The sequence below is a fragment of the Labeo rohita genome, chromosome 21 (genome assembly GCF_022985175.1).
Source record: "Labeo rohita strain BAU-BD-2019 chromosome 21, IGBB_LRoh.1.0, whole genome shotgun sequence".
Lineage (NCBI taxonomy): Eukaryota > Metazoa > Chordata > Actinopteri > Cypriniformes > Cyprinidae > Labeo > Labeo rohita.
In genome coordinates, this window is record NC_066889.1 from 29,492,504 (window position 1) to 29,518,673 (window position 26,170).

Consider the following 26,170-nt stretch of genomic DNA (forward strand, 5'->3'; position numbering starts at 1 on the left):
TTTTTTTTCAAATATAAATAAAAATAAAATAACTTAGATGTAAAAATAAAATAAAATAAAATTTAGTTAAATTGTGTAAGTTTTATGATTTCAATTAATTAGACCATTTTATTTAACCGTTAAAGTAGAATTAAAGTAGAATTTTCTGGGGAAAATTTTAAATGGAAATTAAATGAAATCCAGAAAAATTACAACCAAAAAAAAAAACCCTACAGAATTTGGGGAGAATAAAATGGATTTTTTTTTAATAAAATAAAATAAAATAAAATAAATTATGTACGTTTTATGATTTCAATTAATTAGACATGTTTTTTTATACCTAAAAATGTAATTTAACCATTAAAATGAAATGTAGAACATATAAAATGGGGATGGGGGAATAAAACAACAAAATCTAGAAATATTAAAATAAAAAAAGAAATTTGGTTAAAAACTAAAACGGATATCATAGGGCCCTTGCTTAGTCCGCAGGGGTTTTGAAACGCTCAACATGAGCAGCCGCAGTTAACGTTTAAGAGACTGGACAAACACTAACAGTCCTGAATCAGTTGAGCTGCATCTAAAATCCTTCACAGCTGTTCTCCAGATTCTCCTGAACGCGCCGGCGTTTCCCCCTGACAGATGAGAGGCAGGCTTTAATTTGATTGGAGCCCATTAATATGATGTAATGATGTCTCGTCCTCAGGATGGTGGAGACCTCCAACCGTAAGAGGAAACCCATACGTCTGGGCCTTCACCTCCGCGCCCGAACGCCCGCAAACCAGGTTACCGTCCAGCCTGACCCCCCCAGCCCGCGCTCACCTCGTTAAGACGAAACCCGACCCTAAAAAAATTTATTATGAGTACAAATATGTCTGCGCGGAGCGCGTGCTAATGCCGTTAGAGCCAAATGGCGCTCATTTTTCAGCCGTGATTACGTGCGCCGTACATGTGAGTCTTCCACTCTTTCTTTTGAGCCGGACGATGATGATGATGAAGATGATGTTTTTTTTTGACCCCCAGACTGAAACAGGGCAACGTTATCTGCTTTGGAAACGGCAAATCCATTTAGCGCCACTGAAAGACCTTTAGTTAGAGAGAGACAGGAAGTGAGACGCTGGACGAGAGCGACGCTTCCGCTGTTTCCGTTCATTCGGCTGAATGTTTTATGAAATCTGTACAGGTGCAGTTAAAAAGGCCAGAGACCAGAAATATAACATGCTGGCTAAATTAATTATTATATAACATTAAATTAACCTAAGTGTAGCTAGTTTTAAATGTACAAAAAATGATAGATAGATAGATAGATAGATACTATTTATTTATTTATTTATTTATTTATTTATTTTAATTACCATGATTTAGCTGCTACTTTAGACTCAGCATGATGGGAAGATATTTCTATATTTAAGATGCATAAATAATCTCGATCCATTTTATTTTATTTTATTTTTTATTTTATTTTATGTATTATTTTTTTATGTTTTTTTTTTTTTATTTCATTTTATTTTATTTTATTTTACCAAAGTGTTTAGTTGTTTATTTGATCTATTTCTACAGCATGATGGGAAGATAAATCATTTTTAACTAATAATAATAATTTTAAATAATCTTAATTTATGAAAAATATACTTCTTATGTACATACAAATATTAACAATAGAATTATATATTTATCATTATATCAAATAAAACAAAAATATGATATGTGCATACATGCATATTTAGATATATCTTAATGAATATATTTATTTATTTCATTTACCAGAAATATAGTGTTTAGCTCTTTTAACTATTTCTGCAAAAGTAAATTCTCCTTTACACTGAAAAAAAGAAAGAAAAAAAATAGGGAAAAATGTTTTTTATCAACATAAATCCAGAAAAATCAAAACAAACAACACAGAATTACTGAAAAAATGAAAAAAAAAATAAAAAAATAAATAAATAAAAAATAAATATATATATATATATATATATATTATTATTATTATTATTATTATTACAAATTATTAAAATTTTAAATAAAAGACAGAATCAAAAACAGAAAATGTTAAAAAAAATAAAATAAATAAATAATACAATCAAAAAAAATAAACAAAATGTTAGTAAATTGTGTTTGCTTTATGATTTTGATTAATTAGACATGTTTTTTGATTACTAAAATTGATTTACATTAAATTACATGAAAAAAAAAAAGCAAAATCTAGAAAAAATATAATGAAAATCGGGGTCCTAAAAATTAATTGTTGTTACTTTTTTCTCAATTTTTGTTAATTTGTAACAGTTTATTGATTTCTATTAATTAGTCATGTGTTTTATTTATTAAAATTAAATAAAACATTAAAACTGAATCTGGGGAATTTTCAAATGAAAATGAAATGAAATGAAATGTATTTTTCCCCAAAAAAATTAAATTAAATTAAATTAAATTAAATTAAAAATAAAATATAATGTAATAAAATATCAAATAAAATTTAAAATAAAATAAAAAAAGATGTGATTTGTCTGTATCGCTCAACACAGCACAAAAGGATAAAGAAAACACCCAGCATCTTCCTCGTCTCTGATATTCTCCATCTCTTTCTTTCTCTCCGGTGACTCATATTTTATGCTGACGCTCCTGAGATCAAAGTGATTGATCAGATATTGACGGATCGAGGAAGCGCTCGGCTTTAGAGACTCATTCATTAGCTCAATTACACACACAGCAGTGGTAAAGATACTTTGAAACTCTAGTTTGTAAAGCTACAACTTACTCATGTTACATAGAAGTCAATCACAGATTTCTTATAAATGTTTTAGCATTTAGTTTGATTATTTCACAACAACTGAATGGACATTTAAATATATTTTTATATTTTCCACTGTTTTCAAACGGTTTATACAGAAAGCTCATATGTTCATTAAAACAGAGGCTTTGAGCGAGATCTCGCTGCCTTTGAACGCGGGTTATCGACACGAGCGCTGGATTGAGTTTCTGTGCGGGATGCGAGTGATTTTAGGAATAATCCCGTCAGTCGAGAGATCTGAGCCAATTCACACGCTCGCTTTCTCTTACATCTCCATCTCTTCTGTTCATTAGTTGTTGTCATTTTATATGTGAGCTGAATCCCTAAAATTTAATTGTTGCATTTTTTTTTTCTGAATTGTTAAATTGTAACAGTTTCATGATTTAAATTAATGAGTAATATTTTTATTTTTATATTTCATTTTAATTTATTTAAATTAAATTTAACCATTAAAATAGAATCCTGGAAAATTTAAAATAGAAATGAAATCCAAAAAAAAATTAAATTGAAAAAGCTGAATTTGGGGAGAATTAAATGGATTTTTCCCCAAAAAATAAAATAAAATAAAATAAAATGTAAAAATTGTGTTATTTAAAAATTTAAAGTAATTAGACATTTTTTTTTAATAACTAAACTTTTATTTAACCATTAAAATGATTAACCGTTACTTAACCATTACTTTTTTATATGCATAAAAGTATATGTAATAAAATATAAAAAAATAATTTAACATACATTTTTTTAAAGGTTGTGTTTTTAAAGGTTTTGTTTTTTTATCCATAAAAATATAATATAATATAATATAATATAATTTATAATTTCATTTGTTTTTTTTTTAATAAATAAATTAATGAATCAGTAAAAGTGAAAAGAATATTTTGGAGGATATAAATAAAATAAATGTTGTTTTATTTGTATATTTAATGTAGGTTTTATTTAAATTAATTATTTTTTTGTAAACATTAAAATGATTAACCATTACTTTTTGAAGAGTTTTTTTAATGCATAAAAGTATATATAATAAAATATAATAAAATAATTAATAATAAAAATAAATAAAAAATAAATAACTTTTTTTTAAAGTTAGTCCTTTTTTATCCATAAAAATAATATAATATAATATAATGTAATATAATATAATATAATTTTTGAAAACATCATATTTTTAATTTTTTTTATTTGTTTTCTCATTAATTTTTGAAGAGTTTATGCATAAGTGTATATAATAAAATATAATAAAATAATTGAATATACTTTTTTTAAAGTTTAAGTTGGATCCATAAAAGTTATAATATATAAAATTATGTAATATAGTATAATATATATAATATATTTTTTTAAAAAAGTCACATTTTATATAAGTAAAATAAAAGTATATTGTATCGCATTGTGTCATATCATATATAAATATTTAATATTTATTTTTTTAAAACCTCGATAATTAAAACAGATGGTTATACCAACTTGACAGTTTTGAATATGTAACCAAAAGACAATTTTATTTTAATTAAAGATATGTTCATCATAGAACATAGTGATTTATCTGCATAAGTTGTGTGTTTTTTTTTATATATAAATAATTTAATGAATCAGTAAAATTGAAAACTAGTTTCAGGAATGTGGCTTTTTTTATTTTGAGAATATTTAGAATTTTTTTTCTTTGAGAATATGTTGCACTCATGTCTTAAAATAAAAGCATTTATTTTCATTGTTATTCTGTATTTTTTCACACAGTGTATTTCTCGCTCATCTGTCCAGTTGTCTGTTGACCCGGTTAGTTAATTCTCTCTCTCTCTCTCTCTCTCTCTCTCTCGCTCTCTATCTGTCGGTCAGCAGGGTTTGGGTTAGTTGATTTTCTCTCTGTCTCTCTGTCGGTCAGCAGGGTTTCTGGTTGTGTCGTGTGTGTTAGCGTGTTTTAGCCACGCGTGTCACAGGGAACATTAAAGTCCTGACACACACTTTGATCACATGCTGTCATGCATGAGTCGCTCTGTGTGTCCTGATGCATATTCACACACACACACTCACACACACACTCACGGGTGATTTGTTAACACGGGGCCTCTTACAGATGTAGATCAGTGTGTGTGTGGTGATGTGTGTGAGTGACTCCATTGACCCCAGGCTCCCATTATAATGTGTGTCTAATGGTTTGACTCTATATTTGTGTGTTTAGCATCTCAATGGGTCTTCCTCTGAGCCCCGCCGCTGATTCGGCCCGATCGGCCCGTCACGCCCTCTCACTGATCGCCACCGCCAGACCGCCCGCCTTCATCACCACCATCGCACGAGAGGTGACAAACACACACACACATGCACAGAATAACATTTCAGTTTTTATTCATTTATCACACATTTATTATGACTCATAAATGGCATAATAGAATTTCGAACAAAATTAACCTATAAAAAAGTATATCAAATTATTTTTTTTTATTAAAATAGTTATTCATTTGATTAAATTAGTAGAAAAAAATTGCTAATTAAAAATGCTAAACTGATTTTTTTATTACTTTTTGATGAGTTTTGTTATGCATTAAAGTATATATAATATAATAAAATAATTTAAAATATAGTTTTTAAAAAGTTCATCATTTTAGAGTTTTTTGTCCAATATAATATAATATAATATAATATAATATAATATTGTTATTTGAAAAATAGTTTTAATTAGTAGAAAAATTAGCAAATTAAAAATACTAAACTGAATTTTTACTTTTCAAAGAGTTTTTATGCATAAAAATATTATTTAATATAATATTGTTATTTGAAATTGTTATAAAAAAATGTAAATTAGTAAAAAAAAAAAGAGCAAATTAAAAATACTAAGCTGAATTTTTATTACTTTTCGAAGAGTTTTTTATGCATAAAAATATAATATAATATAATATTAGTTTTTAAAAAGTTCATCCTTTTAAAGAGTTTTTTTTAATCCAATATAATATAATATAATATAATATTGTTTAAAATTATTAATTTTTTTAATTAGTAGAAAATTGAGCAAATTAAAAATACTAAGCTGAATTTTTATTACTTTTCAAAGTTTTTTATGCATCAAAATATTTATAATATAATATCGTTTTTAAAAGTTAATCATTTTAAAGTTTTTTTAATATGATATAATATAATACTGTTATTTGAAATTATTCTTTTTTTAAATTAGTAGAAAAATGAGCAAAGTAAAAATACTAAAATTATTTTTATTACTTTAAAGAGTTTTTTATGCATAAAAATATCTATAATATAATATAGTTTAAAAAATGTTCATCCTTTTAAAGAGTTTTTTTTTAATCAGTATAATATAATATAATATAATTTAATATAATATAATGTAATATTATTAAAATTGTTGTTCATTTTTTTCAATTAGTGGAAAAATTAGCAAATTAAAAGTGCTAAAATTATGCTAAATGTTAAAATGCTTAATTAAAAGTGGTAAATTAAAAAATGTTAACAATTCTAAAATGTTAAACTGAATTTTTCTTTTATATATATATATATATATATATATATATATATATATATAAATTGTAGAAACATGAGCAAATTAAAAATGCTTAAAATGAAGGGTTTTTATGCATTAATATAATATAATATAATATAATATAATATAATATAATATAATATAATATAATATAATATAATAATTATATATAAATTTTAAAAAGTTAAAATTGTTATTCATTTTTTTTTAATTAGAAAAATTAGCAAATTCATATATAATATAATGTAAATATAATATAACATAACATTGTTTATTATAATTATGCATTTTTTTAAATTAGCAGAAAAATGAGAAAAATGCTTTAATAATTTAATATATATCGTTTTTAAAAAGTTTTTTAAAGAGTTTTTTTTTTTTTTTTGATGACATACTAAGATGTATGTATAAAAATACACATGATGCACACACACAACACAGATATGTGCATAAAACCACAAATTTCACTAAAATGTCTTATGTCTTAAATGATTTAATCTGTTTTTCATTGACGTGATGTGTGTAGGTTCACAGACACACAGCGATGCAGTCCCAGGGCTCTCAGTCTCAACAGAACGTTCACACCACGACTCTCGCTCGCGCCAAAACAGAAATCCTGCGCGTCATCGAGATTCTCATCGAGAAAATGCCGTCCGATGTGGTGGACCTGCTGGTGGAGGTACGCAAACACATGCTACCGCTAACACAACTACACTAGAGTTTACCTTACACAAAAACATCATCTGATTATACAGAGCTGCTGTTCTACAGCTCCAGTGGGACTCTGAATGATCCTGCTTGAAGGCATTTTACAGAAACAGGTCCATAATGTCAAATAATGTGAATCATTTGACTAGTTGATGTAAAATAACCAACACAATCACTCATGTGTCCTGCAGGTGATGGACATCATCATGTACTGTATTGAAGGATCTCTAGTGAAGAAGAAAGGCCTGTCCGAGTGTTTCCCAGCCATCTGCAGGTCAGTTTGTGTTTATGAATTTACATACATATATATGTTTAGTATTCATTTTATATTTTCATTTTTTTTTTTTTTTTATAATTGTCTAGTGCATATTTGTACATATTGTTATTCTTGTTATTTCGATTTTTATTTTTTATTTTCATTTTAATTTTGTAATTTTTTTTATGTGGTTTTGATATTTCATAATTTTTTTTTATATTTCTGCATTGATTTTAGTAACTTTCTAACTTTTGTGGTTTTGTCATTTTTATTATTTTTTTGATCATTATTATGCCAATGTACTAATTTAGCAGGCCTTTTTATTATCTCAGAAATAAGTGATTATTTTGCATTTTGGATTTTTTTTTTTTTTTTTTATGAAAAAAATGTCTACAAAATTTGTTTTGAAAAAAAAAAATGTTAATACAATTTATGTTTTTTTATGTATTTAAATTTAACTTTTTTTTTTTAGGAAAAATGTATTAAAATAATTTAAATAATATTTAATTATTTATTACTTGTTAAATATGAATTATTATGACTTTGTTATAATGAACAATTTTATATATTTTTTTATTTTTAGTTTTTCGTTTTTTATTTTCATTTTCATTTTTTAATATTCTTATGTGGTTTTGGTCTTTTTATTAGTTTTTTTTTATATTTCTAAATTGATTTAGTTTTATTTTTATGTCAGTTTTAGTTTGGTTTAGTTCAGTTTCAGATGTAGTTTTAAGTCAGTAATTTTAGTACTTCAGCCTATTTCAGTTAGTTGCCAAGGCAATATTTCTAATATTTTATTTTATTTTATTTTATTTTATTAAAACCTATTTAAATAGTTTTATTTTTAATTAGTTTTGAACTATATAATAATATAACTTCTATAATTATAATTTAACATCTAATACTAAATATGATTTCTATACGTTTTTTACTAAGATTCTAGAAACAAATTGATGAGTAAAGTAGTGAGTATTGCAGATGTATGTTCAGATTCCGTTATAATCTAGTCAAAGTAATTAGTAACAGCGACTTTAGATTTTAGCATCACCGGCACTGATTACTAACAAGCGTTTTTATTAATTGGACACTGATATACTTATAAAACTGATGACACTCAAACGAGCAGCTCATTGATCTCTAAGGGTCAAAGGTCAAACCTCAGGTGACAGCGATTGATGCATATCCTTATATAGACTGATTCCAATTTGCATATTACCATTACGAGGCATATGAAATATGCAACATTATGTTTTTCGATCTTTAGTATGCTAATGTACTAATTTAGCATGCCATTTCATTACCTCAGAAATAAGTGATTATTTTGCATTTTGGATTTTTTTTTATTATTATTATTAAAGAAAATATCTACAAAGTTCATCTTGGAAAAAAATAATAATTTAAATAATTTTGTTAATGTATTTAAATTTAACATTTTTGGAGGAAAAAAGTATTAAAATAATTTAAATAATATTTATTTATTTATTACTTGTTTAATATTATTTATTATGACTCCATTATAAGTAACAGTTTATATTTTAATTGAATTTTGTGTACAAAAAAATGTATTTAATTAAACACAATGTCTTAAAGCCAATATTTAAAAAAAATAGTAATGTAATAAAAATATTAATGATGAAATACATTACAATTAATTATTTATTAATTATTAATAAATAAATAATAAGTATATTAAAAGTATTAAAGAATTTTTTGTGGTGGTAATTTAATAAAAAAAATGCATGGTTGATTTATCTCACTAGAAATAGACGGGCAAGTGGAGCACACTGAACATACTGCAGTAGCGTGTGATTCTGTGAATCAGTATGCAGCCGTGTTTTCTCTCACGAATCTTTCATCTGTCTCTCTGCAGGTTTTATATGGTGGCGTACTGCGATCGCAGTTATCGTATCGCTGTCGGCGCCCGTCAGGGTTCAGTGGCCCTTTATGACGTTCGCACTGGAAAATGCCAGGTAAGCGCACGGCGTCTCTGCGGTGAGTCTGGATGGGTGCCGGTGGGGTGGCGCTCACCTGACGTGCAGGTGTCCGGCAGAGGGCAGAGGGCAGGTGTGAGCGGGCAGAGGTGCATGATGGGAACCGCTGCCCTGCAGGGACAGAGATTGTGCGATCGATCCGATCCAGCATCGTGAACACGAGCCCAGGTGACCGTGATGTCACAGCTGGGGTCACATGATCGCTCTGAGCTCTGTGTGTGTTTCAGTAATACTCTGTCAGAGAAACACACTGCCTCTGGGTTGAGTTGATAAGACAGACCTACACACACACACACACACACACAGAAGTCAAAACAGTGGACAGGCTATAGAAGTCTCTTCTGTACGACGGTGTTTTAGTGCCACATTAAAAAATGTGTAAAAAAAAAAAGAGAATAAAGTCAAAATTTCAAGAATAAAGTAGAAATATTGCAACAAAGTCGAAATATTTTGAGAATGAAGTAGAAATATTACGAGAATAAAGTCAAAATATTACGAGGATAAAGTAGAAATATTATGAGAATAAAGTTGAAATATTTCGAGAATAAAGTTGAAATATTATGAGAATAAAGTTGAAATATTTCGAGAATAAAGTTGAAATATGAGAATAAAGTAGAAATATTATAAGAATAAAGTTGAAATATTTTGAGAATAAAGTTGAAATATTATGAGAATAAAGTTGAAATATTTCAATAAAGTTGAAATATTATGAGAATAAAGTTGAAATATTTCGAGAATAAAGTTGAAATATTATGAGAATAAAGTAGAAATATTATGAAAATAAAGTTGAAATATTTCGAGAATAAAGTTGAAATATTATGAGAATAAAGTTGAAATATTTCGAGAATAAAGTTGAAATATTTCGAGAATAAAGTTGAAATATTATGAGAATAAAGTTGAAATATTTCGAGAATAAAGTTGAAATATTTCGAGAATAAAGTTGAAATATTATAAGGATAAACTTGATTCAACTTTATAAAGTTGAAATATTTAAAGAATAAAGTAAAATTATTTCGAGGATAAAGCTGAAATATTTTGAGAATAAAGATGAATTTTGACTTTATTCTCAAAATATTTCAACTTTATTCTCATAATTTCTACTTTATTCTTGATTTTTTTTTTTTTTTTTTTGTATTCTGTAATGTGACACTAAAATGCTGTCGTACTTCTGCTCACCATGGATGCATTTATTTGATCAAAAATACCGTAAAAGCAGTAAAATTCTGAAATATTATTTTAATTTAAAATAGCTGTTTTCTATGTGAATATCCCTTAAAAACTATTTATTTTTGTGATCAAAGCTGAATTTTCAGCATCATTGCTCCAGTCTTCAAAGTCACATGATCCTTCAGAAATCATTCTAATATGCTGATTTGCTCAACAAACATTTGTGCAGCACAATTTTTTGTGGAAACCATCATACATTTTATTTTTCAGGATTCACAGATGAAAAGAGTTCAGAAGAACAGCATTTGAAATAGAAATCTTTTGTAACAAGTCTTTACTGTCACTTTTGATCAATTGAATGCTTCCTTGATGCATAAAAGTATTAATTATTTTTTTTAAAAACACCTTACTAAACTTTGCACCGTAATGTCTATTAATTATTTTTACAAAAACAGTTTTAAAAGAATGTCTCACACCCTGTTTCAATCCCCGATGAAGATCATGCGATCAGTGATCGTGCGTCTCCGTGGCCAGAGCATTATGGGATGTGCATATGATCTGATCGTCGGGTCCCCAGACAGCGATTTCACAGAGATCTGATCTGGAGAACTGTAAACAGCCTAAAATCAATCCTTCAATCAATTCAGCTGCGAGGCCCAATCTAACTGTCTCACACACACACGCACACACTCATTACAGTACAATACAAAACACACACATACTTGTATATGTGGTTTATGGGGACTCTCCATAGTCCCCATAACCACATATACAAGTGTGTGTGTGTGTGTGTATGTCCGGTCCGCACAGCCATCTGTCCTTCCTTTGATCTGTGAAGTGGTCGGCCGGACGTCAGGCATCTCCTGCATTTACTAATTAAACGCTGTGTTTGTGTGCGTGCGTGCGTGCGTGCGTGCGTGTGTGTGTGTGTGTGTGTTGTTAGTGTTTCCTGATGGAGCACATTTTCCCATCAGCTCTTCCTGTGTGTTTGTTTTGTTGTGTTGGTCGATATATTGTTCATATAAGTCGTCGCATCATGTAGTCCGCTTCACATCGCAGTTTATTCTGGTCCGCCCACTTAAACAGGAAATGACTGTTTGATTGACATGTATGAAACTTGTCTGAGCAAAAATATGAATTTGCTGCAGATGCTTGTAATGTAAATCAATGAGATCTTTATAACTGTGACATAAAATGATCTAAATATGATCTAAAAATGATGTCTTCAATAATGTCTAAGATGAGATTGAAATAATCCAAACATATGATGCAGTGCAATCCAATGATGATTGAGAGATGAACAAAAAAAAGTCTTTAATTATAAAATTATATTTATTTTATTTTCTGTTTGTGTTTATGGCAGATTTTATGCTTTAGTTCTTAGTAATTATAACATATTGATTAATAATAATTATAAAACAGTATATACTGATATATTTTATAAATTTAATATATAATGTGTTGATATTATAGTTAATTTTTTATTTTTATTATTATATTTGTTTAGTGTATTTAGTTTTTAACGCACTGTTACATGTAAATATAATAATAATAATAATAATAATGTTATTTGTATATTTTATAGTGATCATATATTTTTGTTAAACACTTGTTTTAATATTTATTTTATTTACAATATTTGTATTTTTATTACATTATTATTAATTTAATCATTCAGTATTATTTTAAATCACATACTTGTGAAAATGGTTTAAACTCAAATATTTAATGTGTGTGTATTTATTTGATAGGATTTTACTTGATAGAACTTTATGGCAGTGCTATTTTAGTATTAATGAGGTACTATTATAGTTTTTAAAAGTAGTTTTTATTTTATTTTAGTAACAGTTTTAGTATTTTTGTTGTGTTTTTGTGATTTTTTTTTTTTTTTTTTTTTTTTTTTCTTTTTGTTTTGTAATATTATTATTATTATTATTATTTTAAATCACACTTGTGAAAATGGTTTAAACTCATCAATATTTAATGTGCATATATTTATTTACTTCATGACAGTGCTATTTTAGTATCAATGAGGTACTATAATGGTTTTTTAAAGTAGTTTTTTTTATTTTAGTAACAGTTTTAGTATTTGTGTTGTATTTTTGTGTATTTGTAATTTTTTTTTTTTTTATTATTATTATTATTATTATTATCATTATTATTATTATTATTTTAAATCACACTTATGAAAATGGTTTAAACTTAAATAAATATTTAATGTGGATGTATTTATTTAATAGTATTTTTTAAACTTCATAACAGTGCTATTTTAGTATCAGTGAGGTACTATTATAGTTTTTAAAAGTAGTTTTTATTTTTATTTTAGTTACAGTATTAGTATTTTTGTTGTGTTTTAGTTTTTTTTCTTAATAATATTATTTTTGTGTGTTTATATAGTTATTATATATACTCTTTATTTATTTATTTATTTTTTAATTTTTTTATTTTAGGAAAGTAGCTGAAATGTAGTAAGCGTAAGATTTTTTTTCTAATATTTTGCTTCTGTTTAAGTTAAAGTCTAGTTCAAGTACCCTATTTTATTCATTTTTTTGTGCGTGTGCTTTAAGTTTTGACTATAATAGCCCTGCTTCATCTGTTCATAGCACAGAAAGTCACGAGTAGTTGATTTTCCTGAAGAGTGTCGCTCTTGACTGTGTTTGTGTCTGCTGAAGTTTTCAGTGAGGCGTCGTGATCTGACAGTCCAATATTTCCGGCGTTCTGTGCCTTTATTTCTGCTGTCAGATTTTCATTAGAGACGCGGGTCAGGTGAGGCTGTTTTCATTGCGTTTCATCTTTAATTGCGAGAGATTACGTTAGCGCGCCACTCTCATAACGCCGCATGTGTCTTTAATCGAATGGCTGCGTTATGAGGCCGTTTTTTCTGACAGGTCGGACGGATTATTGCGTTACAGCGGCTGTTTATCATTCCCACAGCCGCTCTGAAGATGAGCTGACGTTCATTTCAGCGTGATTCGATCAAACACACGTTCACTGGTGATTATACAGACGTCTGATGCTCTGCTGTCCTGCAACGTGAAATATTTACAGTGTTTTATGAAAATATCGTCTGTGTTTATCTGAAGAGTTTGCTTTTAAGGATCAGAAAAATGCATTTAAACTGAATTTAGTCAGTGGAAACATGTTAAGTTAGACAATAAAGCTGAACAAAACACAATTATTAAAATGTTTTATAATGCTAAAATCAAGAAACTAATTGCATTATGACATAAGTCTAAAAGAAATGCTACTATAATGAATAAATATTTATAATATGTGAAGTGAGTGTATAACATGCCAGAAAAGATGCTGAACACTGGATAGGTGGTGATCTGAAAATACTGATTAAATAAATATTGATTTATTATATAGTGAAAATATATATTTATAGTATACAATTATGTATTTGTTTTCTGTTTTTGTTTATGGCAGATTTTATGTAGTTCAAAGTAATTATAACATAATATTGATTAATAATAATATTAATAAAACAGTATTTATTGATATTTTTTATAAAGATGTTGATATTCTACAGTTATTATTATTATTTTATTAAGTTATAATTAATGTTAATTAATTCAAATATAATAATAATAATAAAATATTATGTATTATTATGTTTATTATATTTGTATTTGTTTGTATTTGTTCATTTCATTTTTATATCATGTTACGTGTAAATATAACATCATTAGTGATCATATATTTATATTAAGCACTTATTTGTTTTAATATTTATTTTATTTACAATATTTATATTATTACGTTATTATTAATTTAATCATTCAGTCACTATGCTCTGATGTTAATTTTATGTAATATGTAAATATATTGAAATACATATTGATATAATGAGAATGTTTATAATACACAATTACGTTATGTAATACATAATACATAATATAATTTAAAAAAAATTTATTTCATTTTATTTTTATTATTAGTATTTCACTTTTTTATTATTTTTATTTTATTTTTTGTATTTATTATATTTTTATTTGTTTATATTTGTTGATTTATTTTTTGTGTAATGTTACATGTATTATTTGTATATTTTAAAGTGATCATATATTTATATTAAACACTTATTTGTTTTAATATTTATTAATATTAAATATTATATAATATTTAAATTACATTTGTGAGACATGTCTCTTTTCATCTGTCTCTTATCTTCTCTGCTGGCAGTTCAAGCTGCTCTTCTTCACAGTGGTACCAGTCTCAATCCCACAATGCACTAGTGCAGCTGTAGGACCCCCTTCCATGATTCATAATGGTCCATAAAGCTCTTAAAAACACACACACACACACACACTCTTCGGCAGACCTCTCTGGCTTTTCTTTAACTGTAAAGCACGTCAAATTCAAAGCCTCGCCACATGAAGCCATCAGGAACAGGAAGAGATGGGTTTTTCAACAGGGGTTGAACATAATTGAAATGTTTTAGCTGTGATATAGAGAGATAGGAGTCTAAACCAGTGCCTGTTTTTATTTCCACAGCATATTCACGGGCATAAAGGACCCATAACGGCAGTTTCCTTCGCACCTGACGGACGTTACCTGGCCACCTACTCCAACGCTGACAGCCACATCTCCTTCTGGCAGGTAAAAACCCCTTTACCTCCTTTTGATGTGATGTACTTTACTTCATCTGAAACTATTTAAACAGCTTTGGACAGTCGTCTAAATAGAGACTCAGAGCAGCTGACGTCCCATGAGCGTGTCTGTCCTGAGCAGGTCTTTTAGAAACGCATGGAGTCGTCTTCTCTTCTCTTCCTGTGTGTGTGTAAGAATGTCTTCCAGGCTAATGGTATCATTACTGTAAGGCTAAACCAAGCCGTCTGAATGGTGTGTGTGCGCTAATGAATTCTCCAGTCCTCCAGGGTCCGCAGGCGTCCGCGGCTGCCGCCTCTCGCTCGCCCAGGCTGGGATGAGGGCGACTGGCCGTCTGACACCGCTGAAGCCCTACCCCTCTCTGGAGCACTGGAGGAACGCATGCGTGTGTGTGTGTGTGTGTGCGCGCATGTAGACTGACTGACTCAGTGTGTGGGAACTCTAGAGCTTCCTGTGTGTGTGTGTGTGTGTGTTTTGCTTATCTTACGTGGCATCTCATGTTCAGATTTGTCAGATTTGTTCAGATTTTTGTCTGTTTTCTGCAGTATGTGATCATGTGGTTACTGGTGTCTCACTTTCTCAGTTCAAGCTGAATCAATTCTTAATATCAGGGAATCAAAAACAGTGATGCAGAGCAGAATAAAATTGAGACATTAATGAACCGCAAGTCTGTCTGTTCATCCATCCATTGTTCTGTCTCTCCATCCAGCTATGGTTCCATTCATCCATCCATTGTTCTGACAATCTTTCCATCTAACTATGGTTCCATCTATCCATTCATTGTTCTATCCACCCATCCATCCATCCAGCTATCCTTTCATCCATCTGTTCAACTATGATTCCATCCACACATCCATCCATCCATCCTTGTATCTATCTATCTCTCCATCCATCCATCCATCCATTGTTCTATCTCTCCATCCAACTATGGTTCCATACATCCATCCATCCATCCATCATTCTATCTGTCCATCCATCCATCTATCCTTCGTTCTGACGATCTCTCCATCCAACTGTGGTTCCATCCATCCATTCATCGTTCTATCCACCCATCCATTCACACACCCATCCATTCATCCTTGTATCTATCCATCCATCCATCCATCCATTGTTCTATCTCTCCATCCAACTATGGTTCCATACATCCATCCATCCATCCATCATTCTGTCTGTCCATCCATCCATCCATCTATCCGTCCATCCATCCATCCATCCGTCCATCCATCCATCTACCCATCGTTCTGACGATCTCTCCATCCAGCTGTGGTTCCATCCATCCATTCATCGTTCTATCCACCCATCCATTCACACACCCATCCATCCATCCTTGTATCTATCTATCCATCTGTCCATCCTCTCTACTGTCGATCTCTCCATTCGACTGTTTAATCCATCCATTCATCATTCTATCCACCCATCCATCCAGCTATCATTTCATCCATACTATCATTCCATCCATCCATCCATCCATCCATCATACTATCCATGCATCCATTCATTGTTCCATTCATCATTCTGTTCACCATCCATCTATCCATTGTCCCATCATTCCATCCACACATCCATCCATCCTTGTATCTATCTATCCATCCATCCATCCATTGTTCTATTTCCCCATCCAACTATGGTTCCATCCATTCATCCATCAATCATTCTATCTATCCATCCATTGATCTGACGATCTCTCCATCCAACTATGGTTTCATCCATTCATTTATCTTTCTATCCACCCATCCATCCAGCTATCCTTTCATCCATCTATTCAACTATCATTCCATCCACATATCCATCCATCCATCATTCTATCCATCTATCCATTGTTCCTTTTTCCATCCATCCATCATTCTATCTATCCATCCATCCATTTTTGTATCTATCTATCCATCTATCCATCCATTCTACTGTCGTTCTCTCCATCCAACTGTTCCATCCATCCATTCATCGTTCTATCCACCCATCCAACTATTTTTTCATCCACCTATTCAACTATCATTCCATCCATCCATCATTCTATCCATCTATCCATTGTTCCTTTTTCCATCCATCCATCAATCTATCTATCCATCCATCCATCCATCCATTGTTCTGTCGATCTATCCATCCAACTATGGTTCCATCCATCTATCCATCGTTCTGTCCACCCATCCGGCTGTCCTTTCATCCATCTATTCAACTATCTTTATTTCCTCCATTCATCAATTTATGAATCTGTCATCCATTCATCCTTCTACTCATCATCCATCCACCCATTCATTCATCTATCATTCTATCATCCATCCATCTATCCATCCATCATTCGATCCATCATCCGTTCATCCATCGTTTTATCCACAGATCCATCCATTGTTCCATTTTCCATCCATCATTCTATTCATCCTACTGTCATTTTATCCATCCATCGATCCATCCATCCATTCATCCATCAATCATTGTCTATCCATCCATCCTTGTTCCATCCGTCCTTCTATATATCTATCCATCCATCCATCCATTGTCTATCTCTCCATCCATCATTCTGTCTATTTATCTGTCCATCCATTGGTTCATCCATTTATCAATGTATGAATCTATCATCCATCCATCTATCCATCTGTCCATCCATCATTCTATCAACACATCCATCCAGCTATCCTTTCATCCATCTATTTAACTATCATTTCATCCATCCATCCATCCATCCTTGTATCGATCTATCCATCCATCGTTCTGTCTGTCCATGCATCCATCCATCCATCCATCCATCCATCCATCATTCTATCATCTGTCGTTTTATCCACGGATCCATCCATTGTTCAATTTTCCGTTCATCTGTCATCCATCCTACTATAATTTTTTCCATCCATCCATTCTGTCCATCAATCCGTCCATCCATTGTTCCATCCATCATCCATTCATCCATCCTTCTATATACAGTATCTTTCCATCCATTCATCTGTCAATCGTTCCATCTCTCCATCAAGATTGTAAATGTCAAGGGTTTTTCTACTGTAGGTGATATTTAAAGTTTGATTGTTTTAATTCTGCTTCCTTACATTCAAATTCGAATGCCAACTTTGTATCTAGTTTGCAACCTGTTTCCTGTTTTCAGATTTAGGAGCTGAATTGAACTGTAGAGGCATTTTTGGCTCATTTCTGAATGATGCAGATCCTTGATATATACATTATTAAATTCACCATCCTGTGTGTTTCTGTCTCTTTCTGTGTTTCAGATGAACACGTCTCTGTTAGGCAGCATCGGGATGTTGAATTCGGCTCCTCAGCTCCGCTGCATTAAAACCTATCAGGTTCCTCCGGTCCAGCCGGCGTCGCCCGGATCTCAGAACGCCCTCAAACTGGCCCGGCTCATCTGGACCTCCAACCGCAACGTCATCCTCATGGCCCACGACGGCAAAGAGCACCGCTTCATGGTCTGAGGGGTCAGGGGTCGGCGTGACCTTGGACCTTTGACCTTCCCAGCTGAGCTGTTAACTGGTTTACACTCTCCACACCCGTCGGTGTTTGTTTCATTCCTCTTTTTATTTAATGTGTTTGAAGTTTTGTTCTTGTTTTGACTATTTATGAAGACGATAAAGGACTGCAGGTCACTAAAACGTGTTTTTGTGCTTGAAGGTCAAGCGAAGTTTTGTTCAAATGAAGCTACTATGATTTTTATTCTTGTTTGATTTGCACAAAATCTCACCGGTTGATTCGCCGAAGTTATTTTATCATTCCAGCTCTATAAAAACAAAAACCCGTCGATGACGACACTGAGAAATGACCTTATTTATAATCACAGAATCCTCATTCGTACTGAATGACTCCAATCATATCGTGATATCGTGTATCATAGGAATTATTTTCAGGAATGATTTTTCTTTGAGCTCGTGGTGTAGTCGTGAACTCTTTCGGTTTGCTGTTGTCTGTGTTTTTGTGAGTTGTTGGTTCGTGTGACGTCACTGGCACTGAAATACACGTTTAAAATCCGTCGCATTCGCTTTTCTCGCACGCCGTTTGCTGTAATCGACTGATAGAGGTGTATATTAGACATTTAAATCTGCGTCTGCGGCTTCACAACAGCATTCGAGGTTTGAGAAGTCACTTTTAGCTGAATATATGCAGGTTTCATTCCCAAAATCAACAACAAAAAAAAGAAATTATATTTCTGTAAAAAACAATAGTAGGATTATTAAAGTTTTTGGCATTGTGAAATATTTGTAATGACAATTAAACACATTTCCAGAATCAGATTCTTGTTTCTGTAATATAAGTCTCATACTGTAATGAACATTTTGATAATAAAATTATTATATATAATAATAAAATGTGTGTATATATATATATATATATATATATATATATATATAATTCAGTAATAAATGTGTTTAAAAATTGTCATTAAAAATATTTCACAATGCAAAAAATGTTCATAATAATAAAAAAAATATATAAATTATAAGCATTCAGTAATCGAACCAGCTAACTTAAATATAATTTAATTTTTTTTTGTGAAAATTAAAAAAAATAAAACACAATATGTATGTAATCACAATACCAAAACATAAAGATTAATTACATTTATGTGAATATGCAGTAATTTAATTTTAATGATTTTAAAAGCAGCCTAAATTGTCCTTATGCAAAATATAATTTCTTATATTTATACTGAGATTTTGGGGTGATACTGTTACCTTAATATATTCATTCCAGAATTAAATTAAATTAAATTTAAATATAAATATAAGAAAATAAGTACATAATATTAGAAAAAAACAAAAAACTAAAATAAGATTTCAAATAATTTATTAAATTTAGATTTTTTTTCTTGAAATAATTAATAAAACTACAAAAACAATGATTAAATAAACATAATTAAATCGTAATGCTCCAAAAATAGTCTATTTTCCTTACGCAGAATCTAATTTCTTCTATTTGTCTTGTGATTTTGGGATGAGTATAATGTGTCTGTCTGTGAGGTGAAGCATGTTCACACTTTTCACATCTCTGAGAAAATAAAAACACATTTTTCCCCTCTATGCTTCTGTCAGAGAAACAATAGTGTATTGCGTCACGTTCATGAGATCTGAGACTGAAATTGGAGTGTTTAGAGACGTTTAAAGTCATAATAAGATCTGTATGATGTCCGGTGTGTGTGTGTGTGTGTGTGTGTGTGTGTGTGTGTGTGTGAGGTTGTTTTTCCCAGGATGTGTGTTTAGACTAATGGAAAAGTCCTTGAACGTCCCGTGAACTGACGCAAAACTTGAATCATAGGATGATTGATTTTTTCCCTGCATATATTAGTTATTTGCTCTCTCTTTCTCTCTCGCGGCTGTACGATGTTCAGGCGACTTTGGTGCGACTCGTCGTGTAAATGGAAGTAAATACAAACGCTTTATCTGTAGATTAGATGTGAAACGCTCAAGACTCGTGAGTGTGTGTGTGTGTGTGTGTGTGTGTGTGTGAGTGTGTGTGAGTGTGTGTGAGAGAGAATTAATGGTACAACGTTCACTATATCGGGCTGTGCTTTAATGCTGTTACTGGAACAACAAATCTGGATAATAAATCTTGTGTGTAATTGTGTTAATAAAGATAAATGTGAGATTCAACTGTTAGTGTTTGTTTCATTCACACAAACACATGAACCACACTCAACACATCTCAAAACACAACAACAATTGATATTACGTAACTAACACATAGTTTTTATATTTTATTGTTGGCTCATTTACTATTTTTTTTTTTAGATATCAACAGCTCGAAGTTAAACATTTTATTACATTTGTAACATTTTATTATTTTTTTGCTATTGCTATTTGTATTGGTTTCATTTTATTTGCAAATATCAACTGCTCAATTTTTGTAAAATTTGTAAAAAAAAATTTTGCGATTGTTTTGTTGTTTTCTATTTATTTATTTATATTTTTCTATTTATTACAGGTATCACTTGCTCCCAGTCACACATTTTATCACAATATTTTATTTTATCTAATTTTTGTTATTTTGATTTATTTGTGTGGCTTTTTTAAAGGTATATGAACAGCTCAGTCACAGTCTATTGCAGTTGTTTTCTATTTTATTTATATATTTCAAAGTTAGACATTTTATCACAATGTTAATTTATTGTTATTTATCTGTTTTCACAGATATGAAATGTTTTATTTTGTTGTTTTTAATTTATTCATTTATATTGCCTTTTTTCCAGATATCAACAGCTTAAAGTTAAACATTTTATTAAGTTTTTAACATTTATTTTTTGCTATTGTTATTTTTATTGTTTTAATTTTATTTACGTATCTATTTATTTATGTTTCTGCTCAATTTTGTAGCTTTTAAAATATTTTATTGCAGTTGTTCTGTTTTGTTTTTTTTATTATTTATTTATTTGTTTAGCATTTTTTTTGTAGACATCAACTGCACAAAATTGTATTTTGTTTTTCTATTTATTTATTTAATATTTTCCTATTTATTACAGATCACTTGCTCCCAGTCAAACATTTTATTACAATATTTTATTTAGCTTTTTTTGTATTGTTTTACTTTAATTAATTTTTATTATATTATATTATTTTATTTAATTTTTTGGCAAATTTATTATTTCGTTGGCGTTTCAGACATTTTATCACAATTTTAATTTTTTGTTTTTATTTATTTATTTATTTAGCTATTTTTTTCAGATATTAAATGTTTCATTTAATTTTTAATTCATTTATTTATTAATTTATATTGCCTTTTTCAGATATCAGTAGCTCAAAGTTAAACATTTTATAAAATTTTTAATATTTTATTATTTTTTGCTATTGTTATTTATTGTTTTTATTTATTTATGTTTTTGCAAATATCAACTGCTCAATTTTTAATATTTTGCTATTTTTGCAAATATCGAGCATTTTATTGCAGTTGTTGTTGTTTAACGTATTATTTCTTTGGCACATATCAGCTAGAAGTTAGACATTTTATCACAGTTTTAATTTATTGTTTTTATTTATTTTTTTTAGTAGGTTTTTTTATAGTTTTATTTTTTAATTCATTTATTTTTTTCATTTGTGTTGCCTTTTTTGCAGACATCAAATGTTTTGTTTTATTATTGTCTTTAAGTCATTTTTTGGTTTTTAAATTTATTCATTGAATTTGCTGTTTTTTGCGTTTATCAACAGCTCAACACTGTTCTGGTTTGATCAATCGAAAAAAACCAAAAACAGTCCTGCAGGACACAAAATGGTCTGTTATTCACCCAGCAGGTGAAGGAGTCCATCGGGACGCTTCATTTTGATTTTCAGGCTTTTTTTCTCGTCTCTCAGTGTGAACAGATCTTCAGTGGTTTTCGCTCTAATAGAGAGCATCAGTTTACTTCAGTCTCTTCTCCAGCCTAATGTTATTTCTGAGAGTGAATAAATAAGATTTTATTTTCCAGCCGTTTTGGGGAGATTTTATTCCTCTCAGGGTGACGAGAAAGCGCTTCATAGATTCACTAAACGTCAGCAAGAACAGATGCACGTCCTCACGAACGCTCTCCGTCTGAAATATTATGGCCGTTATCAGCGCTGCCCGAGAATTCATCATGTGAAGAGTGAAAATACAAACTCACGCTGGAGAAATCAACATCACTCAAACTTCATCTGAGACGCTCATTAGCAGGACTGATGATGATGATGAAGGTTATAGAGTCAGTAATTAATGATAATCAGTCAAATGTCTTGCTCATCTTGGAGTCCAAAATTTCACTAATGATCATTAATTACTGTTCGTGTCTCACCGGAGAAAATAATGTCAATATCTATTTCCATCAATATTTATTTATTTATTTATTTAGCTTCTTTTGCAGATATCAACAGCTCAAACATTTTATTGCAATTTTATTTAGTTTAGTCTTTTCATTTAATTTATTCATTCAGACATTTTGCATTCATTCATTTATTCATTCATATTATTCTTTTTTTTTTTTACTATTATTATTATTATTATTTTGCAAACATCAAACGTTGATATGAAAAGCATTTTTTTGCGATTTTAGTTTTTTGTAATAAATTATATATTCATTTATTTTGCTATTTTTGCAGGTATTAAAAGCTCAAAGTCAAACATTTTGTCACAATTTTATTTTGTTGCTTTCATTTGATTTATTTAGTCGTTTTTTAATGTTTTATATTTTGTTGTCGTTAAATGTATTCACTTAATAATTTTGCTAATTTTGCTTTACAGTTTTGAAATATTAATAGCTTTTTATTTTAGTGTTATTAAACTATTTTGCTATTTTTGCAGATATCAAAAATTATATTTTGATATTAAAAACGTTTTAATGCTGTTTATTTTATTATTTTTAATGTATTTATTTATTCAGTTATTTTGCTAATTTTACTAATATTTAATGTAAAAACATTATTGCTGTTTTTATTTTTTTAAATGTATTTATTCAGTAATTTTGCACATTTTATTGATATCAAATGTTAACATCAAACAAATTTTATTGCAGTATTTTATTGTATTTTTGTTTTAATTGTATTTATTTAATAATTTATATAATTTATATATCAAATATAAAAATGTTAATGTCAAAAGCATTTTATTGCTGTTTATTGCTTTTTATTTGATTGCTATTTTTAATTTATTTATTCTGTTATTTTGCTAATTTTACAGATATTTAATGTAAAAAAATTGCTGGTTTTATTTTATCATTTTTAATTTATTTATTCAGATATCAAATTAGAAGTATTTTATTGCTGGTTTTATTTTATTGTTATTTTTATTTATTTATTCAGGTATTTTGCTAATTTTACAAATATTTAATATTAATATAAAAATTATAGCTGTTTATTATTTTATTTTATTGTTATTTTTATTTTATTTATTCAATAATTTTGCTCATTTTACAGATATCAAATGTTAATATCAAACTTATTTTATTGCTGTTTTTTATTTTATTGTTGTTTTAAATGTATTTGTTTAATAATTTAGATAATTGAATAATCAAAAGTTAATATCAAAACCATTTTATTGCTGTTTTTATTTTATTGTTATTTTTAATTTATTAATTCAGTTATTTTGCTAATTTTACAAATATTTAATGTTGATATAAACAATGATTGCTGTTTTTTGTTTTATTGCTTTTGCAGCTTTTGCTTTTTTATTTTTTATTGGTTTTAAATTGTTTATTCCGTTGCTTTGCTTTTTTAATTTTTATTATTATTTTTTTATTTTATTTTTGCAGATTTCAGTCAAGCCAAGCATTTTATTGCAATTTTGTTGTTTTATTTATGTGCATATTTATTATTTATGCTTTTTTTGCGGGTATAATTGGCTCAAAGCCGCTCTGGTTTGCTGGTTTGAAACACCCAGAAGTTTAGGTTTTATTTGATTAGTCGTTCAGTATTTTAGATGAGCAAAAAAACTTTCCTACACTGCAAAAAATAGTCCAGTCATCATGAATTGCTGCTGCCGTCCCACCGGAGAACATGATGTCAATATCTCACACTGCTCTGTCCAATTAATCCTCCACTCATTAATCTGTGGTTTAATTAACATTAATTCATGCAGTTTATTTAGCATTTTAATTAGAGTTTTACATTCTCTGAAGAAAACACGAATGCTGATTTGCCCTTGCAAAACTCGCTGCCACGTTGCCAGGGTGTTGCTATGCGGTCGGAGTACTTGAAAGCAGGAATTAAAGCATTAGAGACTGTACGGTGTAATCCGTGACCCAGAATGCTCTGCAGGAAGACGCTGACAACAAACACACTCACCGGGAGACGGACGGGACACTAATATGGAGCTCAGGTGACCTCTGACCTCTGACCTCTGACTTTGTATTTTGCTCTTCTCACTGTACGCCAGCGCCGAGGGGGAAAATCAATCGCTGCTCACCGCAACAAACACACACACACACACACACTTGCAGCCCATTTTCATGAGACACAATGTTTTATGTGTTTTAAAAAAGTCTCCTATGCTCAAAAATCCAGTAAATTGTGAAATATTATTTTAATTTAAAATAGCTGTTCACTATGTGAATATCTCTTAATTTTTTTTTTTTTTTTTTTTTTTTCTGCGATTAAAGCTGAATTTTCAGCATCATTACTCCAGTCTTCAGTGTCACATGATCCTTCAGAAATCATTCTAATATTCTGATTTGCTGCTCAAGGAACATTTCTGATTATTAGCAATGATGAAATTTTGTAATATAAATGTCTTTACTGACACTTTTGATCATTTTAGTGCAATATAATATCAAAAGTTAATATGAAAAGCATTTCACTGCAGTTTTTGTTTTTAATTATTAATTTTTCAATTTTTGCAGGTATCAACAGCTTTTGTTGCAATTTAATTTAGTTGTTTTCATTTGATTTATTTAGTTACTTATTTTGCTATTTTTGCATATAATAATTGTTGATATCAAAATATTTTTGCTGTTTTTTATTTTGTTTTTAAATTAATTTATTTATTTTTTGCAATATCAAATGTTGATATCAAAAGCATTTTATTGCTGTTTTTATTTTGTTGCTTTTAATTTATTTGTACAATCATTTTGTTAATTTTATAGATAAATGTTAATATAAAAAATTTTTGTTGTTTTAAATGTATCAAATTTTTTGCTAATTTTACAGATTTTAAACGTTAATATCAAAATAGAAAGTTCAAAGGAATAGCGTTTATTTGAAATAGAAATATTTTGTAACATTATGAATGTCTTGACTTTACTTATTTAAACAATAAAAATGAAACATTTCTAAATAAAAAAAAAATTTTTTGCTATTTTTACATATATTAAATTATATCAAATAATTTTTGCTGTTTTTTATTGTTTTTATTATATATTCAGTTTGCTAATTTTACAGTTATAAAATATTAAGTTTTTTTAATTTATTCATTTTTTTTTGCAATATCAAATGTTGACATAGCAAGCATTTTATTGCTGTTTTTTATTTTATTGTTGTTTTTAATTTATTTACACAATTGTTAGATTTACAGATAACAATTGTTAATAAAAAAGTGTTGTTTTTTATTTTATTATTGTTGTTTTAAATGTATCTAATTTTTTTGCTAATTGCACAAATTTCAAATGTTAATATCAAAATAGAAAGTTCAAAAGAACAGCATTTATTTGAAAGAAATCTTTTGTAATATTATAAATGTCTTTACTGTCACTATTGATAATTGAAAATATAATAATGTGTTTTAATATTAAATGTTAATAAGAAAAGCATTTTGCTGCAGTTTTT

At 28.9% G+C, this 26,170-nt stretch overlaps 1 protein-coding gene across 5 annotated transcripts in view; it reads left to right on the forward strand.

The window, feature by feature from the left end:
* LOC127152304 (WD repeat-containing protein 7) overlaps positions 1 to 20,563 on the forward strand; it is a 123,031-nt gene extending 102,468 nt beyond the window's left edge. For 3 of the 5 annotated variants that reach the window (XM_051092885.1, XM_051092888.1, XM_051092886.1), the window contains 7 exons: positions 4,502 to 4,540; positions 4,944 to 5,061; positions 6,775 to 6,927; positions 7,148 to 7,230; positions 9,083 to 9,182; positions 14,868 to 14,972; positions 18,191 to 20,563. In XM_051092885.1, the coding sequence (XP_050948842.1) occupies positions 4,502 to 4,540; positions 4,944 to 5,061; positions 6,775 to 6,927; positions 7,148 to 7,230; positions 9,083 to 9,182; positions 14,868 to 14,972; positions 18,191 to 18,394 (802 nt within the window). In that variant the 3' untranslated portion in view covers positions 18,395 to 20,563. The remainder of the gene's footprint in view (positions 1 to 4,501; positions 4,541 to 4,943; positions 5,062 to 6,774; positions 6,928 to 7,147; positions 7,231 to 9,082; positions 9,183 to 14,867; positions 14,973 to 18,190) is intronic. The other 2 variants (XM_051092887.1, XM_051092889.1) reach the window with 1 other exon arrangement.
* The last annotated feature ends 5,607 nt before the right edge of the window (positions 20,564 to 26,170 follow it).